The sequence below is a fragment of the Anoplopoma fimbria genome, chromosome 15, assembly GCF_027596085.1.
Source record: "Anoplopoma fimbria isolate UVic2021 breed Golden Eagle Sablefish chromosome 15, Afim_UVic_2022, whole genome shotgun sequence".
In the NCBI taxonomy this organism is placed as follows: Eukaryota; Metazoa; Chordata; class Actinopteri; order Perciformes; family Anoplopomatidae; genus Anoplopoma; species Anoplopoma fimbria.
The window spans coordinates 606,046-631,027 of record NC_072463.1 but is presented as its reverse complement, the minus strand read 5'-3'; the positions used below and the strand labels follow the sequence as shown (position 1 = coordinate 631,027).

The 24,982-nt window shown below is 41.6% G+C and overlaps 1 protein-coding gene across 1 annotated transcript in view; it reads left to right on the top strand.

Moving 5' to 3' along the window:
• Positions 1-24,371, top strand: part of kcnh5b (potassium voltage-gated channel, subfamily H (eag-related), member 5b) — a 110,384-nt gene extending 86,013 nt beyond the window's left edge. The window contains 6 exon segments of the mRNA XM_054613376.1: positions 2,289-2,485; positions 23,270-23,720; positions 23,723-24,053; positions 24,055-24,164; positions 24,167-24,253; positions 24,256-24,371. Of these exon segments, the coding sequence (XP_054469351.1) occupies positions 2,289-2,485; positions 23,270-23,720; positions 23,723-24,053; positions 24,055-24,164; positions 24,167-24,253; positions 24,256-24,371 (1,292 nt within the window).
• The last annotated feature ends 611 nt before the right edge of the window (positions 24,372-24,982 follow it).

Below are 24,982 nucleotides of genomic sequence, written 5' to 3'. Positions count from 1 at the left end.
ATTATTATTATTATTATTATTATTCTTATCATTCTTCATCCTCTTATAATTGTGGGAATAAATGTGGCGTTGCCTGGGAGACGCTCATGAGTGTAAACAAGCGTTCATCTGTTGTGGGTGATTAGCATCAGGGAATATATGCTGGCAGTTGATAAGTCAAGTGTCCAGGTGGCTGCAGTTGGTTAGAAACCAGTGAGGGAGAGCGGCTCCGTTTGAGGGGATCAGTGCTTCGAGTCATGTGTTTTTGTGTTATATGTGCACAAAAATAGCAACTTCTTTATGTAAAATGTATTTAACTGCTTTATTTGAAGCACACGCTTGTTTGATCGACGGGATGTAACTGTATCAATGCAACTCGTCTTTAAATGTCAACTTTTATGAGGAAAGGTTTTCATGTTCTCGTGGTCTTTTTTCCTCCCAGCGGTTTTCACTTTGACTCACAGCTCCAAACCAACTACCAAATATCAAACCAACCTCCAGCAGCTGAACCACATGAGTCCATGCAGTCACTGGACCATCTACCTCTGAGGGCTCTTTGCTCTGCCTTTTTCCCCTCAGTTGTACCTCCTCTTTGTCAGTTAAGTTGCAGCTCAGTCGACTGATTTTCATCCCAGTATTCAATAACACAACTCTTTTGTGAGAAAATACATATATATTTTCCTTTTCCTCTACCATGTTTTCTTCTTTTCATTCCACTCCTATTAAGTTGGGTCTGAAACTGAAGGAGTCGCTGTACCTGTTCACTGTTTCTTGCACGTTGCAAATCAAAGCTCTGGTTGCTAAGGACCTGGCCAGGTGAAACGGTTGCTAAGGACAGAAAAAGATGTGAGGATGTGCTTGCTTTATGCAGAGAGGAGGATGGTTTATGTTTAATGTTTTACAGTCTGTTACTGTATATTTTGTTCAGCTAATCATCATGTAATTCATCAACGTCACATGAACTTTCTTCTTCAAAGTCCAGGGCAGCTCTCCAAACAGATTTTATGTACTTGTGTTTTGCTTCCTATCAGACAGCAGAAGTTTAATTTGTAGGAAGGCCTCATCGTGTGTCCACATCAAACGTGAACCAGGATCATTTGTTGCGTGGACACAGTTCATCAATAATGGCTGATTTAACCACTATTATTCTTTTGTACATGTTGAAGTCCCAGATATGTTTGGAAAACCAAACACTGTCTTGTCTGGGTTCAAAACATCATCCAGAGGAATTCCACCGAGCTGTTTCACTGTATTCATCAAGCCACATGTTAGCTGGTTTACTACAGCGGTATGAAACCAAAATAAACAGGTATTTCTGCAATTCAATTGGAAACAAACGGATTAAAAGGATGCAGAAATAACTTCATAACTATGCAGATTTGTAAAAAGTCAAAATTCATTCTTTGTAATGTCTGTCCGCAAGACCACAAGGAAAAAACTTTCAAAATACTTCTTTTCTGAATGGAGTTTGGCTCGATCAGTGCTAGCCTGTGCTAACATTGTGGCTGCTAACTAGCATAAATATGGAAGCGACGTTATTGTTTTAAAAAATAGACAGTCTATGGTTTATACACAAACATTTGTACACATCATCAAATATGAGGTACTAAGATAAAGCTCTGGGCGACCGCACCCCGACACAATCATTTTCTCTTTCATTTCTTATTCAACAACGTCAGTGACAACAGGAGGAGAATGTCAACGCTGACATTGAGTCACACAAATTTCTTGCACAAATTTAAATATTTCAACGAAACGGTGTGATTTTGTTTCTATGTGCGTCTTTGCATTGATTTGTAGTATATTGTATGCTGTACAGATTGTAAAGTCCCCTTCGCCAAAAGGGTAACTTGTGATTTTGGGATGTATAAATAAAATTGACTTGACGTTTTTTTTAACTTTTTGGACACAATGACTACAAGAGTTTTAAGGACTTTATTCATTTCCTAAAACCACAAATAACATCTTTATAGTGTCTTGTTTTGTCCAACCAACAGTCCAAAACCCCAACATGTTCAGATCACTATGCAGCAAATCAGATCACTGCTGAATTTACTCAGAATTTGATACAGAATGTTCAGCATTCTTCCTGTAAAAATGGCTTAAACAATTTAACAATCATGGAAGTATAAGCAGATTGATATTCTGTCAGTAGATCAATCGCGTAAAGAGGTAAGCTTTACATGTTTGCATGTGAGGTGAACCTAAACCATTCCTAGTTCATGATTGTCTCTGGTTGGTTTAGTTTTCCAGGTTGTCTCCGTCATCACACAGTTGTTGTGTCAATAATTAAACTCTGGTGTCTTCAGGTAAAGGCGACGTGTTTGGCGACGTCTTCTGGAAGGAGACCGCCCTGGCTCACGCGTGTGCCAACGTCCGAGCGCTGACGTACTGCGACCTCCACGTCATCAGGAGGGACGCCTTGCTCAAGGTGCTGGAGTTTTACACCGCCTTCGCCAACTCCTTCTCCCGCAACCTCATCCTCACCTGCAACCTGCGCAAGCGGGTAAGGTATCGAACTCTGTGGACGCACATACAGTACAGACACATACAGTACAGACACATTCAGTACAGACACATACAGTACAGACACATTCAGTACAGACACATTCAGTACAGACACATACAGTACAGACACATTCAATACAGTCACATTCAGTACAGACACATACAGTACAGACACATTCAGTACATTCAGTACAGACACATACAGTACAGACACATACAGTACAGACACATTCAGTACAGACACATACAGTACAGACACATTCAGTACAGACACATTCAGAACAGTCACATTCAGTACAGACACATTCAGTACAGACACATTCAGTACAGACACATTCAGTACAGACACATTCAGTACAGTCACTTACATACAGACACATTCAGTACAGACACAGTACAGACACATTCAGTACAGACACATACAGTACAGACACATTCAGTACAGACACACAGTACAGACACATTCAGTACAGACACATTCAGTACAGACACAGATACAAATTTCATTACTTTTTTTACACTAATGGCATCGTTGTATTCAGCCTGATAATCAGTTTGAGTGGCGGTTTTGTGGTTGCTTTCTTGGTAGTTGATTAGATTTTTACTCACTAACTGACTCAGACGTGTCACTACCACAGACTCTATATAAGAGGCGGGCATAGTCATCATGACATCGCCCATTTGTTTGTGGACGATGTTGGAGCCAGGAGTTTAGCGTTTTGGTCGTCACTATCTTGGGGTTTTTTCACAGGAAGTGACCATATATGGACTGAGGAGGAGCGACGTAGAGACGCCGTATACGTCTCTGGTGTGGACCTGTCAATCAGTGTGTAGCCCCGCCCTAAAGCATCCCCTGCTTTATGGTCTGTTTGACTCTAAATGGAGCATCATTTACTAAATGAACATCATGCTGTATTGAAGAAGACTTGAAACTAGAGATTGAGACCATAAACTCATGTTTACAATGTTTACTGAGGGAATAAATCAAGAGAGAAGTAGAGTCATTTTCTCATAGACTTCTATACAACCAGAGGAGTCGCCCCCTGGTGGACAGGAGAGAGAATGCAGCTTTAACACATAGAACTGGAGGTTGCCGCCTCGCCCTACCAGATCCACCAACATCAAAACAGGAAGTTAGTGGTTAATAAGTAAAGCCCCGCCTCCTTCTTGATTTTAATTGGCTTTCCTGGCCAGATGTGACATTAACGAGCAGCATAGCTCACCACAAGAAAACTATGTTTTTTTTATGGCCTTATGAAGGTGCTCTTACGTCATTAACCATTGTTCTGCATTAACCCGCTCACAGTCAGCTTAGGCTAAGTAAGTTTACCTAGAATTTAAATTTATATTGATTAAATAAAGGGATTGTGGGAATGAAACGGGTGAGGAGCTTTTTGCATTTCTTTACCTTGTGACCACAGCAGAGTTTAAGAGCAGGAGCTTGAGCTCACACACATTCAGAGCTGACATTACCTCGTCTTTTCCTCCCATAACAGGTCTGTTGTTGTTTATTTATCCCTTCGTTTGTTAGTTTGTAGCTCCATAGGTCTTTTTCACAGCGTGCCCCCATGAAACACAATCAATTATAGATACCATAGCGGTTGCCTCATTATGTCCTTGTGCCCTTTTGCTGACTTCCCGGCAGGAAGTCTCTTCACTCTGAGCGGCAGCTTCTCCCTCTGTTTGTGTTTAAAGTTCATAGGTTATAATTTATTAATGCATGTATTTCATCCAGCCAGACTTTCATCTGGGTCTACATGTGAGCGTATACATATATATGTTCTGTACACATACACAATTATTTATTTTACTTTTACACTCTGCTGCTATTGTTCACTACTTTGATAATATATAATATTTTTATATTATATTATATATATGTTTGAGTATATGTTATGTGTGGGTAAACACGGGTTCTCCATTCAAACCAGGCGGCAACCTCAGGTTCTGCCGAGTGAAGCCAATGTGGAAGTGTCTTAAAGCTGCATTCTCTCTGCTGTCCACCAGGGGGCGACTCCTCTGGTTGTATAGAAGTCTATGAGAAAATGACTCTACTTCTCTCTTGATTTATTCCCTCAGTAAACATTGTAAACATGAGTTTATGGTCTCAATCTCTAGTTTCAAGTCTTCTTCAATACAGCATGATGTTCATTTAGTAAATGATGCTCCATTTAGAGTCAAACAGACCATAAAGCAGGGGATGCTTTAGGGCGGGGCTACACACTGATTGACAGGTCCACACCAGAGACGTATACGGCGTCTCTACGTCACTCCTCCTCAGTCCATATATGGTCACTTCCTGTTCACTGGTTGCAAGAAAAACACATGGCGACGGCCAAAATCGCCAAACTCGAGGCTTCATAACGGCCGTCCATAAGCCAATGGGTGACTGTCTATGATTCAAACATTGATTGGTTCCTGACTACAACTCTTCAGTCACAACAGCTAATTGAAATAAAACCCATAAATACATATATCGATTGCTGTTGTCTGAAGGAAATTATCCAAATGGAAACTGCAGATATCATATCGACCCAGCTCCGTACTGTTGGTGCTCCATGAGCTCGAGCTCCAGTGAGGCTCCAACTCTTCGTTTCTGCTCACAGACCCTAAACTGCTTTGTCACTGTTTAACTTTCCCGCTGCTGGAATTGGATTGTTGTTGGATTGGATTAGTAAAAGTGTGAAACGCAGAATATTGTGGAATTTGCTGATATTTGGATGCTGTTTATGCAAATCAGGTTTTTTTTTTCCCATTATAAGCGCCTCAGCCGAACTAACAGGAAATATTTCTGCTGCTATGTTCTGGTTTCATTTACTGGCTTGTTGTCTGTTTTTCACTTAGCATTATGCATGCTAAGCCGCCATACTAACATGGTGAACATGGTGCACACTGACTTTAGCATTTAGCAGCCTTGTCTCATAAATATCACGTTCCCAGAAAACGAAACTGCGAAACTTGTCACTTATGTTTGAAGAAAATCGTATCCTCTCATGGATTACGTTAGTTTTTTGACCTATAAGTTCCTATTCAAAGTCTGCAGAAGTCTGTGTTGGGAAGATGTTGAAGTGGATGGATGGGTCAAACAAACACAGGACTTTCACCCAGGAGCCCGCTGTTCCTGTCCTGTGTGAATCCAAAAACATTTTTATTTACATCCTAAAAAACATACTTATTTTATGTCAAACCCTCATGTTTTACTAAAAGAACCCCATAGTATTGTTTTTTTATTTTTATTTCAATTTGCAAATTTAACCTCATGTTTAAAACTGCGACTGTATTCTGATAGAAAATAAATTTCCCTCCAAACATAATTGAGAATTTAGTTCTGTGGAAACTTATTTTTGTACTAAACAGTGTTGTCCAAACTACAACCACAGTCTTACTGGAAATACACATCAAAAACTAGACATTCTCGGCGCTTTTGAAGTGTTAATGTAGGCTTCAGGAAGTAATCCATATAGTTTGTATTCATTGATTTAGCTAATTGATTTTATTTGGGAATGCTCCAATAATTGAAATGGAAAGTGACATTGAGAGACTTAAATCAATCAATATAGATAACTTTAATAAGTTCACAACATATATTTAAACGGCTGTATTTTGAGATTATACATCTGCAAGTGCGACGGAGAAAAGAGCTCAAAGAGTGTATCATTTCTGAGCAGGTGGAACATTTTTCTTTGGTTTGTAATGAAGGTGTCAGTTAATTGCTGAGGAAACGTGGGTTCATTTTGGAAAAAGAATACTTCTTAATTATAAGGGACAGGATGCTCATTTGGTTGCGTCCCCAGCGTGTGATTCAGGCGGATTACACGGCAGTGAGGCTTTAAAATGAGTTTTTAAAAAAGTGAAACTACCATTACGGAGAGATAATGCTTCTTATCTTAAACCCAATCCTCCTCCTTCAGAGGTCTGCAGCTCCACATGCACCAACAGGCCTTAAAAACAAACAGAAACCAGTTTATTGTTTCCGATGGACTCTTTTTCTTCTGACCCGGTGGTCGTCCTCGTGTAAACACGGATCAGAAACATGGATGAGGGCCGAGCTCGTTGTCGTGTCCTCCGTTAACTCTTTTGTTCTCGTGATGCGTGACAGCTGCTGCAGCGTCGCCTCGATGAAGATAAACAACCTCAGACCAGGAGAGCAGAATGCTCCGTCACTCATGGTGTAAAGGTTTCGCTGACGATCCGCCTCCATCAGCACTTTCTCTCTCTCTTTGTCCCTTTTATCTCTGATTCTTATCTACTTCTCTCTGAGACAAAATGCTTGTTTGTATTTTGGAAAGAACGTTTAATTTAAGGCAGCGTTTGTCTAATGTCACCTCACAGTCCCATCTGATAAAGGCTCTTCATTATTAGACAGATGTGATTTATTCAAAAGTATTTCACACATATACTTCTTCATGTTGTGCATGTTTGTAATTAGCATTTATTGTTTGGGGTCTCTGTCGCATAGGGAGGAAATTAATGTGGTGGAAGATAAATAAGTAAAATAATAATATAATAATAATAATAATAATAATAATAATAATAATAATAATAATAATAATAATAATAATAATAATAATAATAAATAATTAAAATAGCCAAAGATGTGGGGGGGGGAAAGAATTGTGTAGTGAAAAATAAATAAATAAAAAATAAATAAATATCTTTGCACACTTTGCACACACATCACTGATCTTATATCTTTATATTTAAAGCCACTCACACAACACAACAACTAAGCCCTGCAGCAGAATACGCACCTTGGCTCAGCTTCTTCTGTCTGTCGTTCTGGTGTCCAATCAGAGGAAAGACAACGTCGTGCTTTATCCCATCTCACGAGAGGCACAACCTTTGAACTTTTAATAATGGAATCTGCTGGGTATTAGTAAGCTTTTAATAGACATTTTAGTGACACTTGCAAATGAATAATAATTGACTTGTGATTTTAGAGACCCCCAAATTCTGCTATTGAGGCTTTCAGAGGTTCTGAAGTTTCAGTCAAGGGGTCTTGTGCCACCCCAGGCCCTCATGATGAACAGTAATGGGGAAACAGGGAGTTTTTTGTGTCATATTCTCACTTTTTTAACATGTTACATTCCTGCTTATAAGTCAACAGAAAGAAGTAGTGAATCAGCTCTTGTATCAGGGCAAAGAGAGAAGACGTTAGTTCCTCACCTTCATGAGCATCACTTTAGTCTCTGCAGTAGTTTTAGTCTGAGAGGTGAATAGAGGGAAATGACAGCCCAGTCTACCCCAAACCTCCAGCCACCGGAGCTCAGATTACATGAACACTCTGTGAGAGGGGCTCTTCTGTTAAAAGCCTCCTCACCTGTCTTACTCAGATATATTACCTCCAGAAAAAAACTGCAGACCTGCTGTTTTCTGCTGTCGTTGCTTCGAGGGGTGTCGACAGGACTTGTTATCCTCGAGTCCAAATGCAGCGTCTCTCTCTTCGTCAGGAATCTCCCTGTTATCGCCACGGAAACGCTAACGACGGCTCTATCACAGACAGAATCGCTTTGCTCGCCGAGTTCAGCAAACCTGCTGTCAAGTTCAGAGCGTTATGACAGCAGAACACAGAGTTTGTGATCCTGACGATGCACTTTGGAAAAGCTGTTTATCCTCTTTCAGCTCAAAGTTTACCATAATATGTATCTTCTCAGAGACTTCTTTTTTCAGTCAAATCCGAAGGGGACTTAAACTTTCCAGATAGTGCCAATCACTCCCGGGTACATGGTGGATGAACATCACACGATCTGTTTAGAAATCATAGATCTATCAAAGTAATCCAGTGATGGTTGTCTGTAAGTCTGTGGGTAAAGTGAAAACAAGAACTGCTAGCAGGTAATGCAGCATGATTTCATTCATTCATTACAATTTGCCAAAATGTAAACAAATGATATCTCCATGGAAACAGTCCTGTTTGTATCAGCCAAAATAAAGAATCTCAAAAGATAGTCATCCAGCAAGAAAATGGAGGATGAACAAACAGCAGTCTCTCCTCCTGAAACGAGAAGTCAACGTTGATTTATTTGTCACATAACTTGCCTACTTCAGTAAAGGCCCTTCAATGGTTATTTTAACCCAAACAACAATCTTTTCCTAAACTGAACTAAGTAGTTTTGTTGCCTAAAACTAACTTCGTTGTTTCCTGGGAAGAGGAAGTTTATTTTGAAAAGACTGTATGCGTGTAACGAGCGGGGATTGATATGCATTGCTCGTTTCTGAGGAAAACAAGATGTAACTTTTGGTGAGAGTTGCCTGAACTGTTTCTCCAATTATTTCACCATTTATATCCATTTATTTTGTGTTTTATAGACGTTTTCTGGTTAACATTTAGAAATGGATAAACAGTTTTTGTGTTCAGGCCCTCCTCAGTGTCACTCTGAAAAATAAACCCAACCTTTCTCTCCTTGGCCGTTGTGGTTTCTGCTTCCAGCAGAGAGTGACTGCTGACTAACTGATCTGAATCCCAGCAGGAGGAGCTGGCTGCAGTTAACTCGCCGTGTTCTGTCTTTGGGGTTTTCATCCTTGTTCTGCACAGTTTTAGAAACCGTAATTAACGAGTAAACAGACTCATAACTGTGTATTTGTTTTGGACGAGGAGGAGCCGCTAAAGAAGCCCGCTGTGAGGATGCACATGCTGCACTGGGTCTTTTTCCAGACAGCTTGTGTGTCTGTGTGTCTGTGTGTCTGTGTGTGTGTGTGTGTGTGTGTGTGTGTGTGTGTGTGTGTGTGTGTGTGTGTGTGTGTGTGTGTGTGTGTGTGTGTGTGTGTGTGTGTGTGTGTGTGTGTGTGTGTGTGTGTGTGTGTGGTCACATTAGTAAAATCTGTATACACTAATCTGACCGTTAAGGTAATTTAAGTATTTTCCGTTTTCTACTTATCACCACAGCGTAACAGAAGAAAAACTGTACTTCTATTGAAATACTTTTTTTTGAATTAGCTACTTTGCAGATTCAAACTTTAGATTAGATGTTAAAATATGTCTGTCAGGTAAAAAGTGTGAGCTGTAACTTTTCAGGATCTTTGAAACAAAAAGAGCCTTGTTTCAGCTCAACACTCAGTGTTTGAAGTTATTTCAGATACCTTTTTTAAACCTTTAGAGAAAAATCCATCGTTAACCTGCAGGAAAATCCACAACATTTGTGAAAGTTTTTTAAGGAAAATTGATTGATAAAGTGAAACCTAAAGCATTTAAATATCCACACAACTAAATTATAGACATGGTAGTAATGGTATTTTTTATACATATTCTTTGCAGTATATGTAAATCTGCCTTAACAACATAACTTTATGAGAACACGGCTTTAAACACGTTTTTTTTAAATACATTAAAAACATTTACACTTGTCACCAATCGGAACAATACCGAACAAATATGAATCGCAGAGGAAGTCGTGGATGTGGAGTCTGGAACTGGACTACTTTACCACAGCTTTAGGTTCCAATATTACATTTTTACTTTAAGTCATAATGGCTGTAGTTACTAGGTTCTTGTCAGTTTCAGATTTTACATTAAACATAATGAGGAGTTAGAGCTGTTACTTGACAGAACCAATTGTCAATGTCATTTACTCTGACTGTTTAAGATCTCAACCTTTAGAGAAAACATCTTTTTAGCTGATCTGGAGGCAGAATATCCTCCAGAATGGATAGAAGGTTTCAGCAGACAGAAATGAAATATTAAAGAGACTAAACACAAAACTGAAAAGTTCACCTAACCAGAAAAAACGTGTTTGTGATTTTCTGGTTATCTTCATCAGGTTAAAGGTTGAATACGGGTCTTTGTTTGTGTCTATCTGTGTGCTCTCTCTCTCTCGCTGATGAAGACGATGTAATCAGCCAGCAGTGATGTCAGAAGCTCTTCATCACAGGCTGCTGACCAGCAGCTCGCTCACGGCTCAGCTTCTCCAAAGAATCCTCATTCTGCTCACTCACTGCAGCAGAACAAAGTTCAACGTGATAATTAATTGATCGCTGAGAGGAAGTTGTTTTTTCACATTTATTAGCCCCAGAAACAAAGTCTCCATTGATCATATGATCGATGTGTGCAGAAGATCTTTCACTGCTTGTTTCAGCACGTTAGTAAAAAGCCAGTGGAGCAGTAGATGCTCTTATTTTGAAAAGTTCAGATGTCAGGATCTGCTGCAGGACGGCTGCAGGCTTCTCTCAGCTGGAGATTGTAAAGTCAGTAATAATTGACAGGAAGCTCTGCTGTCAGACCTCCACTTCTCCCTGTTTTGCCACTGACCTTTTCTTTTTTTTGGATACTTCACTGTACCTTCGTCTCTTTTGTTCACATCTGGGATTAAAAAATAAAACAGCAGTCTTCAGGTTATTAACGCTGCAGATGTTTGCTCCCAAAAAAATACAAAAAGCATCGCGCACCAGAAGAACACGAGCTGTTTCTGCTCATCACACGCTATGTAAAGTGTATTTCATGACACACACACACACACACACACACACACACACACACACACACACACACACACACACACACACACACACACACACAAAGAGGCCATCTGTGTGCTCTCGGGCGTCAGCCGACTTCTCGTCTTCTGTCAGTGTCTCTTTCTCATTTAAAACATGTTCATTCCAGTAGCATCGAGCTAACAGGCAGATCATGTAGCTCACTGTCGTGTTGACAGAAAATAAAAAATCAGAATACACATTTCAGCAGCTTTTGTTTCTATATTTGTATCTATTACATTTCGCCCCGGGCTCAATGCATTCTGGGCCATGTAGTCCGTGCCTATCACCTCTCTGTGGTGCACTCTGAAGGAGGCTGGAGGGTTCGCCCCAACGTACCAGGGCTAAGAATAGAAACGTAGCCGCGGGGCTAACTGTAGAAGAAGGATGAACGAGAGCTGCAGGACAAGATGTCCACTGGCCAATGAAACAAACCCCACACACACACACACACACACACACACACACACACACACACACACACACACACACACACACACACACACACACACACACAGTAATTAGTGCTTCTCTCCAAACTGGCCTGTTATCGTCTGCCATCACCTGATCATCATGTGTCCTCAGTCCAGTCACTGTGACCTCTGCAAAGGTCAAACAAGGTCTCACGGCAGTTTGTTAAATAATAATTCAATTTAATCTATTGGGTTTTGTGTACATGGACACAAATTGTCTGTCCTTTTTTCTTAGGGACGACATTACGCTACTAAACCAAAGTTAGGTTTATGCAACAAACCACCTGTTAGGGTTTGGCTTAAACAAACAAAAACACAACAAAACTACTTGGTTAGGTTTCGTTGTACTAATGTGAAACTTATTTTTGAACCGTCAAAAGCAAACATATCAGAATCAGCTTTATGCATACGCAGTACACAGAAACAGACAAATAAACAAACTGGATCAAAGAAGAACAAAGGAGAAGGATAAACATTTAACATGAAATATAAAATGCAAAAGTGTATATATGAACATAGAACACATAAAACAACGACAATGAAATGGAGATAATTGTGCAACGATGCTTCTGTGAAGATGGATAGGTTGTAACGGGATATTCTTTGTACATAAGATATGTTTATGTATTTATACATAGTCCACGACAAAATACGTTTTCCTTGTAACATCATTTACAGCACAGTTTTGTCTTCTGGGAACTTTTTAGGAGATGATCAGGTCAGAGGAACACCTACAATATAAGGATTCATCCTCTGGGAACCATGAATGTCTGTATGTAATTGCATGCTGAATTTCTCTAATAGTTTTTGAGTAATATCCCTCTGGACCCAAGTGTTTGGCCGACCAATATAACCGTTCCATTCTGCCAGCGTTTGGTTATTTTAAAAGCAGGACACAGAGTTTGGGAGTGTGTTTAGTGAAGTTAGATCTTGAACTAATAGCACAAAGAACAAGGAGAGACCAGAGATATCCAGCTGTTCAGTCACAATAGTTTAGTCAGATCACTTGGAGACTTTAAAGGAAGCATATCTTGTTAAAAACAAACCAGCTCACGACCTTGAAGATAAAAGTCAAATCATTTGATCCCTGATTCCAGTCTGCTCTGTTTCACTCTCCTCACATCTCTCCTCCTCAGAACGGTGAAGACAGTGTGACAGGCTTTTATTTTTCCTTTTATTCTGAAAACTGACTCTGTAGCTCCACAAACACAAAGGGAAGGAGCGCTCTGTGAAACGTTTCAGCCTCTTAAAGGTCAGAGCATTCACATAATGATGCAGATTTAATAAGACTGTATTTAATACATGCAGGTTAATACATTCTGTTACCTTATTGCCTTCTGTCAGCATTGTTCCACTGACGATGGATTTTTAGAGATGAAGGAACTCTAAATATGTGCTTGTGGAGAATCGCTGTGTGTGCGTTCACGCATACTTGTGTGTGTGTGTGTGTGTGTGTGTGTGTGTGTGTGTGTGTGTGTGTGTGTGTGTGTGTGTGTGTGTGTGTGTGTGTGTGTGTGTGTGTGTGTGTGTGTGTGTGTGTGTGTGTGTGTGTGTGTGTGTGTAATTCCCACTTTTGTGACTTTTATAAATCCTAAAGTTATATCATGTTAATCAGAAACTGGGGGACTCGTATCCTCGTTACTTGCATGGTGTCTTTTCAAAATGAACTCGTGTGTTCAGGTAAACGAACAGCTTCTGCTTGTTACATGCATACAATCCATTTTCAAAATAAACTTCAACTGTATACTTAAGCTACAAAAGTACTTGTTTGGTTTAGGAAAATATGGTGGTTTCAGTTAAAAGAAGAACGTTTTGTGATGTTAAATATGTGTGTTTGTATGTAGTTGCGATAAAAAACTATAGTTAATAAAGTAAACATTGACTTTTGGTTTCACACAGGACAGAAGCAGGTCTCACCCATCGATCAACCCGACCTCCTCCATAAGTGAAATATCTCACTCTTTATCTTGGTCTGTACAAATACTTTGTATTTGACGTGAGACGATATATTATTTCTATTATACCATTTTTTTTTTGTGTAAGTTTTTTATTTAGATGGACCCAGTGACTAAGTCCAAAACGAAACTAAAATAAAAAAGTATACGTTCATACATCCAGAGACGTCATAGGGTGGCAGGAGGACTGTGACATCATCCCGAGCTGTCTGTCGGTTGGTTCAGATGAAGGAGCGATGTATAGTAGGAATGGACTCATGACATCATCCCTCTCTGTAAGCCTTTCTGACCACTGCAAGTGTTTGTTGCCGTCTGTGTCTGCAGAAGTCCTGCTGCTTTCTGCCTGGATGTTGTTATTCTGCTGTGTTCGGGACGTTTCTGGAAGTCAACCTTTATAAAAATCAAAGCCACCAAAATGCAAATATAATATAATATAAACACCAAGCGGACAAGGCTCGTTCCAAAAAGAGAGTGACTCTGGGTTCGTCTTTCACCTGCTCATTCACTAATTATGCCTCTAAGATTAAGACAAGATTCTCAAGTCACTGCGGTCCTATTTAATTATACCAGACCACGACCTTTCTCTGACCTTTACCAAGTGATCTGAGTGCTCAAACATCACCACAAAAATGTATATTTCTGCAACATCAGATCTTTTGGTGTAAAACAAATGACAGGTTCTGTATTAAGTGTCATGTTTGGAGGGTTAAGCTCCCAGTTTAGCTTTAATAAGCGCTGCAGTGAGCAGTAGCTCATTAGAGGCCGTGGAGCCGCTCAGAATACTCTCATCTAAAGTCTTAAATCACTAGATTGCATCTCTCTCCTCACACTCTTGTTTCCTGCCCGGCAGTCCTCTCTCTCTCTCTCTCTCTCTCTCTCTCTCTCTCTCTCTCTGTTTCTATTTTTAGATGCTTCATGATACGAGCTCCTTCCACGTCTGCCAGCATCGAGCTGCAGCGTTCCTCCCTCGCCGCCGCTTACCGCCGCTCGCTCTTATTGTTATTTCATTTTTCTCACTGATGCAGCCAGAATCCAGCTTAGATCCTTTTGTTCAGTCCAGCTGATTGTTGTGTGAGCCAGCTGAGCGTCTATCCATCACTGTGTGTGTGTGTGTGTGTGTGTGTGTGTGTGTGTGTGTGTGTGTGTGTGTGTGTGTGTGTGTGTGTGTGTGTGTGTGTGTGTGTGTGTGTGTGTGTGTGTGTGTGTGTGTGTGTGTGTGAGACAAAGACCTGCAACTCAACAAATATGAATTTAATCATGTGGAGGATTGAGTGCGCCCACACACACTATGTCTCCTCCAGCATTCAGGATTAAACTTCCCACACAGACGCCATCTCTGAGGAATCACCTGACGTGGTCACGACCTCCACAGCTCTCCACCTGAGCTGCATGTCAGACCCTTCTCCCTCTCTCTACTCTCATTCTCCTAAAGAACATGAGCCTCATCCTACTCGGTGGACGTAGTGGACGTAGTCATCATGACGTCACCTGTTGGTTTGTGGACTGATGTTTTGAAGCCTCCAGTTTGGCGTCTTGGACGTCGCCATTTTGTTTTTTTGCAACCAGAAGTGTCACAATAGGCTGGAGCTTAGTAAAACTGAATATTGAATAAGAAATGTTATAATTAACTTTGATGAAGTGAACAGCCACTGTGAAAGGTTTTAGTTGAGAGGCTATGACCTATGACCCTTCACTGTAGAGACTCCTCTGCTCTGCAACGTCTTCAAGCTTCCTCTGCTTTTGCTTCTTCCAGACAAGATAATAACTCACACATAGACATACTCCTTGTTTTAAAGATTTGAACACACGTGCTGTCATGTTTTTGGGTTAGGCTATGTCAACACTTACTGGACCAGTAAGTAAATCAAAGTATATTCATCTTAACCTGCCTCAACCTCCTTGTTCATTGATTTATGAATTACATAAACAACCAGCTGCTGCCTGTTATTAGAGCTATTAAAACCTCCACCTCCTGCTGCTGCAAAGCGTTTCCTTTATTTTATTATTGCGTAGCTGCAGCTAATGTCGGGTGAAAGCAAAAAAACAAAAAAGGCCTCCATCGCAGTTGGATGGTGTTTTATTGCTCTGAGTACGTTGTATGATTTACACCGGTTGACGGACTGGTTGGCAGCTGCAGACGGAGTTCTGGATGTGTTTCAGTTGTGCTGAGCTGGCTTTGGCTTCATGCAGCCGCACTGCTGCTAGCTATATTCATTATTGAGTCAGGAGAGCTAACACAGCGTTGTGATTCTCATCTCCGTCAGAATGAGTCGGAGGAAGAGACGAACACTCACCTGGCCTTCGTTACAGCAACTTTTCATTTGAGCAACTGGAGGCCTTTGATCTGTCCTTTTTGTAACTAAACCTGCAACACAGCATCACCTTTTAGTTGAACTTGATTGCAAACATTTCCTTTATCACACATACAGCAGTTACTTATGAATATTATGATTCATTTAAGGTCGTGTTTTTGTCACCTGATGAGTTTAAGTCCTTATTTTCTCTTTTTTAGCTCTGTTTTGGTCTCCACCAACTCCAGATGGAAATATCTGTCTCTTAAGCTGCTAAGTACGTCTGCTGTTTGCTGCTGAGCAGGCAGAGCTCAGTGGACTCTGTTTCTGAATAACTTTAATCCAACGCTTTAGTTGACTAAACATAACTATGTACATTTGTTGTGGTTTTGTTTTCTTCACAGTCTTTTTAATACAAACCATGATGATTTTAACTAAACCTAACCAAGTAGATTTGTATCGGCTTTTGTTTTGTTTTGTTTTGTTTTGTTTCAATTTTAGAAAAATCCCTCAAAACCAAATGAAGAGTTTAGTTGTGTGGGAAAGCAATTTTTTAGAAGACAGGATTGTTTGTAGATGCATTGGAACCGTTTTATTACTGCACCGTGATGAACAGTTATTCTACAATAATTGATAATAGATGGTTTAAAAGTCGACTATTCTGTTAAACTCCTACCAAACACAGAGGTTATTATTATTATTATTATTATAAACAATCTCAGCTGAAGTTCTACTGAGTTTGTGAGTTATCGATCTTCATCACTGAGTGGATTTAAAGCTCTCTTTCTTTGCACTTTGAGGATTTGTCCTCCAAGTCGAAGTTTGGAAACAGGAGCTGACAAAACTTCCCCTCATTTCGTAAAAATTGTGTTAAGTTTAAGTTACAAGTGCCTTCTTTCTTTGGTGTTTACATCTTTGATCTACATAAAGTCCAGCTGTCTCAGTATCTGAATCCTCATTGGAGGTAAACGTGTCCAGCTTCTCTCCGTCGGTGTGTGTCCTGTTTTTTGCTGGTTTATCACAATGTGACCTGTTACACAAACCAGTCACGCTCCCTCTCTAATGGACTCCTCCGTCATTCCTCCGTCATTCCTCCGTCATTCCTCCGTCATCCCCGCTACGCAGATCTCTCTCTCTCCACCTTCACACGCAGCCGTCTTCTGCCGGACGATTACAGTGATGAACGAGAGAGACGGAGCACCGGGCGACCAACCGGCAGCTCTGCATCAACAAACGAGCATAAAAGAGAGAGAGTGATGGAGGATGGAGGATGGAGGAGGGTGACATCAGATTGAGGAAATATCAAAATAAAAAAGTGCACAGAGAGGTAATCATGACCCACAATGCCTTGCAGCGAATTCCTCTCATTTGATTTTGAGTTTGGTAGATAAGGAGACAGAATCATCCTCCCTCTCTTTCCTCTCTCACTCCTCCGTCTCTGTTTATACTTTTCTTTACTGTAACTTATTTACTCCACTGTGCAAATATACATTCAGCCTCAGGGGGGTTCCAACTTCTAAATGAACTCACAAAATCTTCAAAATCACATTTTTGTCAGGCTCTCAGTGATATATATCAGAACTGTAAACTCGGCGTATCATACGGATCATGATACAGGGGTTTCCATTCAATATATATCTATATTTAGATGTAAAGGTGCTCTTCACAATCATCCACAGGAACATAGTTTGCTCTCTATATTTCACACAGACTTCTCTTTATTCCCTTTTTCACATTCTCCTTGACAACTGATCATCTTCATTTCCTCCTTATCTGTCTCCCATCTGTTTTAATAGTGTGTATTCTCTCTCTCTCTCTCTCTCTCTCTCTCTCTCTATCTCTTCAAAATGCCCTTATACAACAGTTTGTATGAAATCTTACGAAATAGTTCCTCCTCATTTTTCCAACGAACGCTCAGCAACACGTGTCAGTTCCCCCCCGTTAAACGCAGACAGTCTTCTCTGTATAAACCGTGGTTTGGGTTCAAATAACCAGAGAGGTGTCGTTACTGAAGTACAGAAGTTACTTGACAAATAAATGAAGGTTGACTTCTTGTTTCACACGGAGAACAAATTGTCTTTTGGCTGAAAGATCCTTTTTGTTTGATTCAACCTGCCCCCCCCCGCCCTGTGGGGGTTTTGAGTTGTTATACCTCCTAGTTCATGATTACTGGAATAACCAATAGATTGAGTGTGACATTTATGAAGGTCTAGGCATACAAACTGTATGAGAACAGCCTTGTCTTTTCTTTAATCATTGATTTACAATAATAAAGCAAAGTGTGAGCATCCAGCAGACAGATCAATGTCATGAATAACATTACTGTTCATACACACAGTGTTATCAATCATATTATGTCTGTACCTCCATAATATTACGTGATATTTCCTCCTTTTCTCTCTGCTCGGTGTTTATTTCATCGCTTCCCTCCAGTCCCAGTATCACGGCCCGGATGTAATGAAGACATTACTCATCTTAACCAGCGTCTCTCTGTGAAACCCTAAATAAACCCTGACGCTCTCCTTCTGCTCCTGAATGTTTAAACCGGCCCGGCGTCTCGTAAACATAACGTTTCATTTGTTCTGTCGGTAGCTGGTGCTCTGCTTCATATCTGAACTATCTTTAGGACGAGAGCTTTGAAGTCCGAGACAAAAATAGATTTTTTTTGGTGCCACGATGTTGAGAACCTCCGCGCCCTCAGCTGTCTGAAGTGTGCATGCTGCTTCTCTTAGAGTGAAACCTGCTCCCGTCTTTATTCTCTGTTTCAGGGAGCTAAAGTCCATCACCTTCATTTCTCTCGATGAAGCAGAGGAGCATGCATGGGTTAACACCACCAGCTGTCCACACTGCAACCCTTCTCAAATTTGCAATAACAATTTGTTAAATAACAGCCATAAATAAGGTTGACGTATTGATTGTTACTGCATATTAATTAATACCTTATAGGTTCATGCAGTTTGAGTGATTTGCTTTATTTATTTATTAAAAAGCAGAAAAAGGTTTTTTATGATGAATGCAAATGAGCTAGGGAGGTTTTTATGAATGTGCAGACAAACTGTTGGATCTGATGCAGAAGTGACAGTGCAGAAGCAGTGACTTCACTCTTTAGAGTGAAGTCACTGCTTCATGTGTTAAAGCTGCATTCTCTCTGCTGTCCACCAGGGGGCGACTCCTCTGGTTGTATAGAAGTCTATGAGAAAATGACTCTACTTCTCTCTTGATTTATTCCCTCAGTAAACATTGTAAACATGAGTTTATGGTCTCAATCTCTAGTTTCAAGTCTTCTTCAATACAGCATGATGTTCATTTAGTAAATGATGCTCCATTTAGAGTCAGACAGACCATAAAGCAGGGGATGCTTTAGGGCGGGGCTACACACTGATTGACAGGTCCACACCAGAGACGTATACGGCGTCTCTACGTCAGTCCTAATATGGTCACTTCCCGTTACAAAAAAAATAAACATGGTAATGACCGTAATCCAAGATGGCGACAGCAAAATCGTCAAACTCAAGGCTTTAAAATGTCAGTTCACAAAATAAAGTGTGATATCACGATGACTACGTCCACTTCTTATATACAGTGTGTGGAAAAACACATGAAAATATAAATGAATGGTCTTAATTTGTTTTCTTTAGCCATTAATTCCTGATAATGGAAACCTCGTGGGGCATTATTCCTTACATCAACCTTAAAAGTTATTCATCTATTAGTATTTCAGAATCGCACCTGAAACCCACCACTTACCCTTTTTTTTAAATATCATATTATAATATTATAGTCTGAATCATGGCCTCTCCTGCATTAATGGAAGGCTCTGACACAAGAGCAGCACTACTTCATTACTAATGAGGACGAGTTGATTCTAACTCACTGTTTTATTAGGTTCATTTGTAGATTTGGCTGCTGATGTAAAGAGGAAGGACACGCTCCTCTCTCCTCTGCAGTCACACACAAGTTCATCTGAAGTTTATGTTTCACAGGTTCTAAAAGTAGAAGCACACTTCTTTAAATTCTAATTATAGTTTGGAAAATCATCTTTAGAATACAAATTGTTTTTTAAAGTAGCTCTTTTTTTAACAAGAAAGGAGACAGAAACAGAAAACAAAATAACCAGATAAATCCAGATGCCATGATTACAGAAATCCAGAAAACATTTATTAAAACCTTTATTCTTTACACCAAGAGAACCATTAATTACCTTTACCTGCTATCTCAGGTGTTAATCAACAAACTAAGTTCTGTGTTCTTGTTCCTTAAGCATGTACATTATGTGTAAATCCAAATAAAAACCTGTATAATTAGATGTTGTTCAAGGTTTAAGGTTTAAGGTCAGCAGAACAAGGGGGACGTGTTGAAGGATCCATAATCTTATCATACTGATGCTCAGTTCAGTGTTTTATAAGATTTCCATCGTACGTCCTCGTATCATCTGACCTTTGACTTCCTGACTCGTCTCATGTCTCTGTGATGTGTATTCGGTGGTTTTTTTTGTTATTTCTGGTGCTAGGTTGGTTAGCCAAATCCCCCTCCAGGCTCAGCTTGCTAATTTCATTTTCATTAGCATATGCATCCTAAAATAAATCTGCATATTGAGCTCTCTGGAGCTCACTGCGGTGTTCTCAGGAGAGTGTGAGGTGAACTATGAGAGGATCAGCTCTTTAGATAACCTCCAGAGAAGAACTGGTGAGAAGATGATCTGCTGCTCTGGTACCGTGTTTCTTCTGCTTCACCGTTCACGGACTGTATTTCAGGAACACTTTGGAGGACGCAGGTGTTTGTTCGAGCTGGAGGGAAGCATCTGCTACATACGATGCAGATGTGTTTGAGTTTTTGTCTGTGATGAAGTTTTGTTGGAGGGTTTTTGCTGAAGTCTGAGTGTAGTTCACTCCAGCAAAAACATTTAGTCTTTTAAAGCCTTTTCCTTCTAGTTGAGATGACACACGTCTGTCCTGTTTGTCCAAATCACTTTCATGTAGCGTGCATGGACACTGGAGAGGAAACCGAGAGCAAAATAGAAAAGCCAATAAACCAATAAATATCAATCAGCTGATCGGCTGTTAAGAGTATTTACAAAGAGATATCCAAACCTTTGACTCTAATATGTCAACAAAAGGAAACATCTGTGGTGATTAGATGATAGCCATCATTTTAAAAAGTCTCTCAAAGAAGTCAATTTCTCACCAGAGGAGGAAATCAAAAAGACTCTGCAGATGAATAAACATATTTGATTACTCAATAACTTATGATGTAACTTCATAAACCTATTTCTGTAATAAGCTAAATTCATTTGATGATGTGATGTGATTCATGACCTCTGTAGTATTCATACCGATGACGTGCTGCGTTAATGTGACAGCTGTTCATCCGAGTGTCTCTCAAGCAGCCATTTATCTCTGAGAGAGAGAGAGAGAGAGAGAGTCATTCATCAGTATGACTCATAACTGGTGTTGTTGTGGTGAAGGTGTCCCTCTCTCACTGAGAGAATGAGGCTCCTGTTCTGGGACAGAAGGATGGAATAATTGGGTCAGAAGAAATAGGCTGAATGTGAGAAATGTGTCGGAGCTCTCCTCCTCAGAGATGGAAGGTTTCTACGCTGCCAAACGACATCTTTATTTCTTCAGAGGGTTTTAAACCTGACTGAACGCCAAAGGTTATGGATCAGGGAAAGATACAGAGCAGCTAATGTATCACTTCCTTTAACTTGAGGGATGAAAACACTTCTTACTGTTGTTGTTATGTGCAGATATTAAAAAGGTATTAGAAAGGTTCTCCCTGTATTTTTATTTTTCTGTTTCTTTGTATGAGTGAGCGTAAGAAACCGGAGTCAAATTCGCATACATGGCCAATAAAGATGATTCTGATTCTGATTTGTCTTCAGTAAGCTTTGGGCCAACAATCTCCAGTAAGTGGACTTTGAGTGGAGATTAATTTGTTGTTTCAAAGGTAAAGAATAAAGTGTCAAGCCTTTAATTAAGGCAATGTGAACGAGAAGTGTGCAAAATATTGACTCCAATGAAGATCACAAAGTTCAAGTTCCATATAAGAAAACGATATGATGTGGTCAAAAGGTCCAGAACAAGCCAGTAATTGGCTTTGACTAACATGTGTTTCATCCAAAGTTTGGTACGACAACATTGAAATTGATGGATAGACTGTGTCTGCTCCATTTGTTCTGTCGAGCACAGAAAAACATTTGTGATGCTGTGTGAATATGGGCCATAAACTTCAGGTGTCCATATGGTTCTACTGTGTACAACAGGTGTTCTCTCTTTCCTCTGTCAGGTGTTCTCTCTTTCCTCTGTCAGGTGTTCTCTCTTTCCTCTGTCAGGTGTTCTCTCTTTCCTCTGTCAGGTGTTCTCTCTTTCCTCTGTCAGGTGTTCTCTCTTTCCTCTGTCAGGTGTTCTCTCTTTCCTCTGTCAGGTGTTCTCTCTTTCCTCTGTCAGGTGTATTTTCAGAGATTATCAGCTGTCTACTTGGCGTATTTCTGCCCTTATTACCAATAAACCAGACAGACTGGCCCCTGAAAGGAGTTGGACAGCTTTAGATTTGGCTGGATGTTTTCTGTGAGGTGACACCAGACTGAGAACTTGTTTAGTTGACGGGAAAGTGAGATGTGACAGAACCTCGAGGCTGGAACAGCTGCATGTTTGGACATCTGAGTATTCAGCCTTTGAAATGATTCCCTAATGCTGACATGCTCTTCACTTCACTGTTTGGATGCACGTTGTTCTGTGAAGCCACTGTGGTGAAGTTAACAGGAAGTGATTGTTAGTTAATGGAGGTTCATTGTAGTTGATCCAGTCACATCAGCGTCATGAACTCACTTGTTTTGATTAAAACACAGAGACAGAAGACTCACTGTTCTCTTCAGAAAGAGACAAGTAAAAAAACAAAAACTTTCAATGACTTTCAATCAAACCACACTCGTCAGAGTTAATTCAATTCAAAGTGTTAATTACACAGGTTTGTCCCTCCAGGCAGCCGTGGGGGTTTGAAATGATTGACTCTGGTATCTGAGAGCAGAAGTTCTGCTTGGTTCTGATTGGGAAGCTTCCAGCAGCAGGAGCTGGAAGAGCAGAAAAGTAGAGATGGATGACAAGCAGAGAGTTCAGGAGGTAGAAATCAGTCGGTTGGGTGGATTGTGGACGGACAGCTTCCATCTTTAACTCAGTGAGTATTCTTATTTTAACTAAGAATAACATTTAAATGGGCAGTTGGATGGCTGACTGGAGCCAGGAGAGAGTGGCGCCAGACTGGAATAATACGGGGGGGGGGCTTCGATGGATAATTGAATGCAGATCTCCAAAAGACAGCTTCACGTCTGCAGTACCTGATCCAGAACCTGATCCAGAACCTGATGCAGAACCTGATGCAGAACCTGATGCAGAGGATTTCTTCATGTGAATTTGTTCATGTGAGAGCGTTGAGACGGACGGACACATTTCCATAATTATAAATCTTCCTCTTTTCTCTCGTCCTTTATCTCCAGTGATTATTGGAGAACGCCAGAGAGAGAATTATTATTCATAGTATTTATATGAAATGATGAGTGTTCTGATGAGCGCTGTGTTGTTCTTTTTTCTGTGTGCAGATCATTTTCCGCAAGATCAGCGAGGTGAAGAAGGAGGAAGAGGAGCGGCAGCGGGCGAAGAACGAGGTGCAGCTCACCATCCCGCAGGACCATCCCGTCCGCAAGCTGTTCCAGAAGTTCAAGCAGCAGAAGGAGCTTCGGAACCAGGGAGGCACGGCCGCCTCGCAGCTGGACCTGGAGAAGAACCAGCTGCAGGTGGAGCAGCACCAGCAGCAGCAGCAGCTGCACCCCAACAGCCTGCAGCTGGGCCACTCCAGCCTGCAGCACTCGCTGCCGCTCAGCCTGCAGCGCTCGCCGTCCTCCATGCAGAACGGGGCCCCGCCCAGCAGCAGCGTGCTCACCGTGTCCCAGGTGACGCCCATGCAGAGCTCGCTGGCGTACAGCCAACCCGGAGAGCCTCCCGCCAAGCAGAACAACTGCGACATCATGGAGCTGCAGCCCAGCTCGGCCGGCGCGGCGTTGGCGAGCAGACGGTCAGGGTCAAAGTGAGCACCAGCCCGGCGCCGGTGAAGCCCGTCGTCAAGGCCAGCGGCTGGATGCGCCTGAAAAACAACATGGCGCCGGTGGAGGCCAGGAAGGAGGGGCTTAACAACAACGTCAAGGCCGTCTCCGTGGAGATGCTCTCTCAGGAGGGTAAAGGTCAGGCGGCGGGCGGGGGTGGGGATGTGGAGGAGGGCGGGGTGTCCAGCAACAACCCCCTCCGCAAGACGGACTCCTGCGACAGCGGCATCACCAAGAGCGAGCTGCGGATCGACCGGGCGGGGGAGGCGCGGACCCCGCCGCCGTCACCCCCTCCTCCACTGCCCCCTCCCCGGTGGAGCGGGGTCGCCCCACCCTTTCTGCCCCGGCCCGGAGCAGGCCCTGCAGGCGGCGCTGCACGAGACCCGGCTGGAGCTCCGGGGGACATCCAGACTCTGGGGGGTCGCCTGGGCGCCCTGGAGAGTCAGGTGGCGGAAATTATCAAGCTGCTCTCGGACAAGAAGCGGCGGCCGTCGGGGCGCCGTCGGCCTCCGCTACGCCCAAAACCAAAATACAACGTCAGGACATTTTCACCGTCTCGAGGCCTGTTTCTCCGGACTCGGAGAAGGACGACGGGCTCTGAAGAGAGCTCAGCCGGTGGCGTGGAGAGCACCGGAGCACGCGGTGTCACGCGGTGTCACGCGGTGTCACGCGGTGTCACGCGGTGTCACGCTCCGTCGCGGTCATCAGTTCAAGGTTACGTCAGTGTTTTTCCGTGGGCATCGGAAAACCGCCACTGGTCTTAACAGAAAAACTGTCTTCTTTAACATTTGCACACTGACTTGTATCTCGGGTCCGGTGGGAGTCCAGCACTCCAGCGTGACCCGGGTCCCGTTCTGTGATTGTACATACCTCTCTATGCATGTCCAGCTGGATTCTGGCCTGCCAAAGAAACAAGCACTGAGCGTACTTCTTGCCTGTATATTATGCAGTTGACTGCATGCAAAAATCGAGTTTAAAGAGAAGTTTTATTGAGCTACACTGTACATATGAATATTTTTCATTGATAATTTACTATGTGGACATTCAGGGTTTGCATACTGGTAGCACTATAACATTGAAAACTGGCAAAGAGATTGTGCATGGATTATTTATTAACAGACAAAGGGATGGACTTGTGCTTTCTTTGCCTGTGAGATGACATCGTTTGATTCTCACCTCGTCCTCACAGATTCCCAAATGTGAGGGAATTTT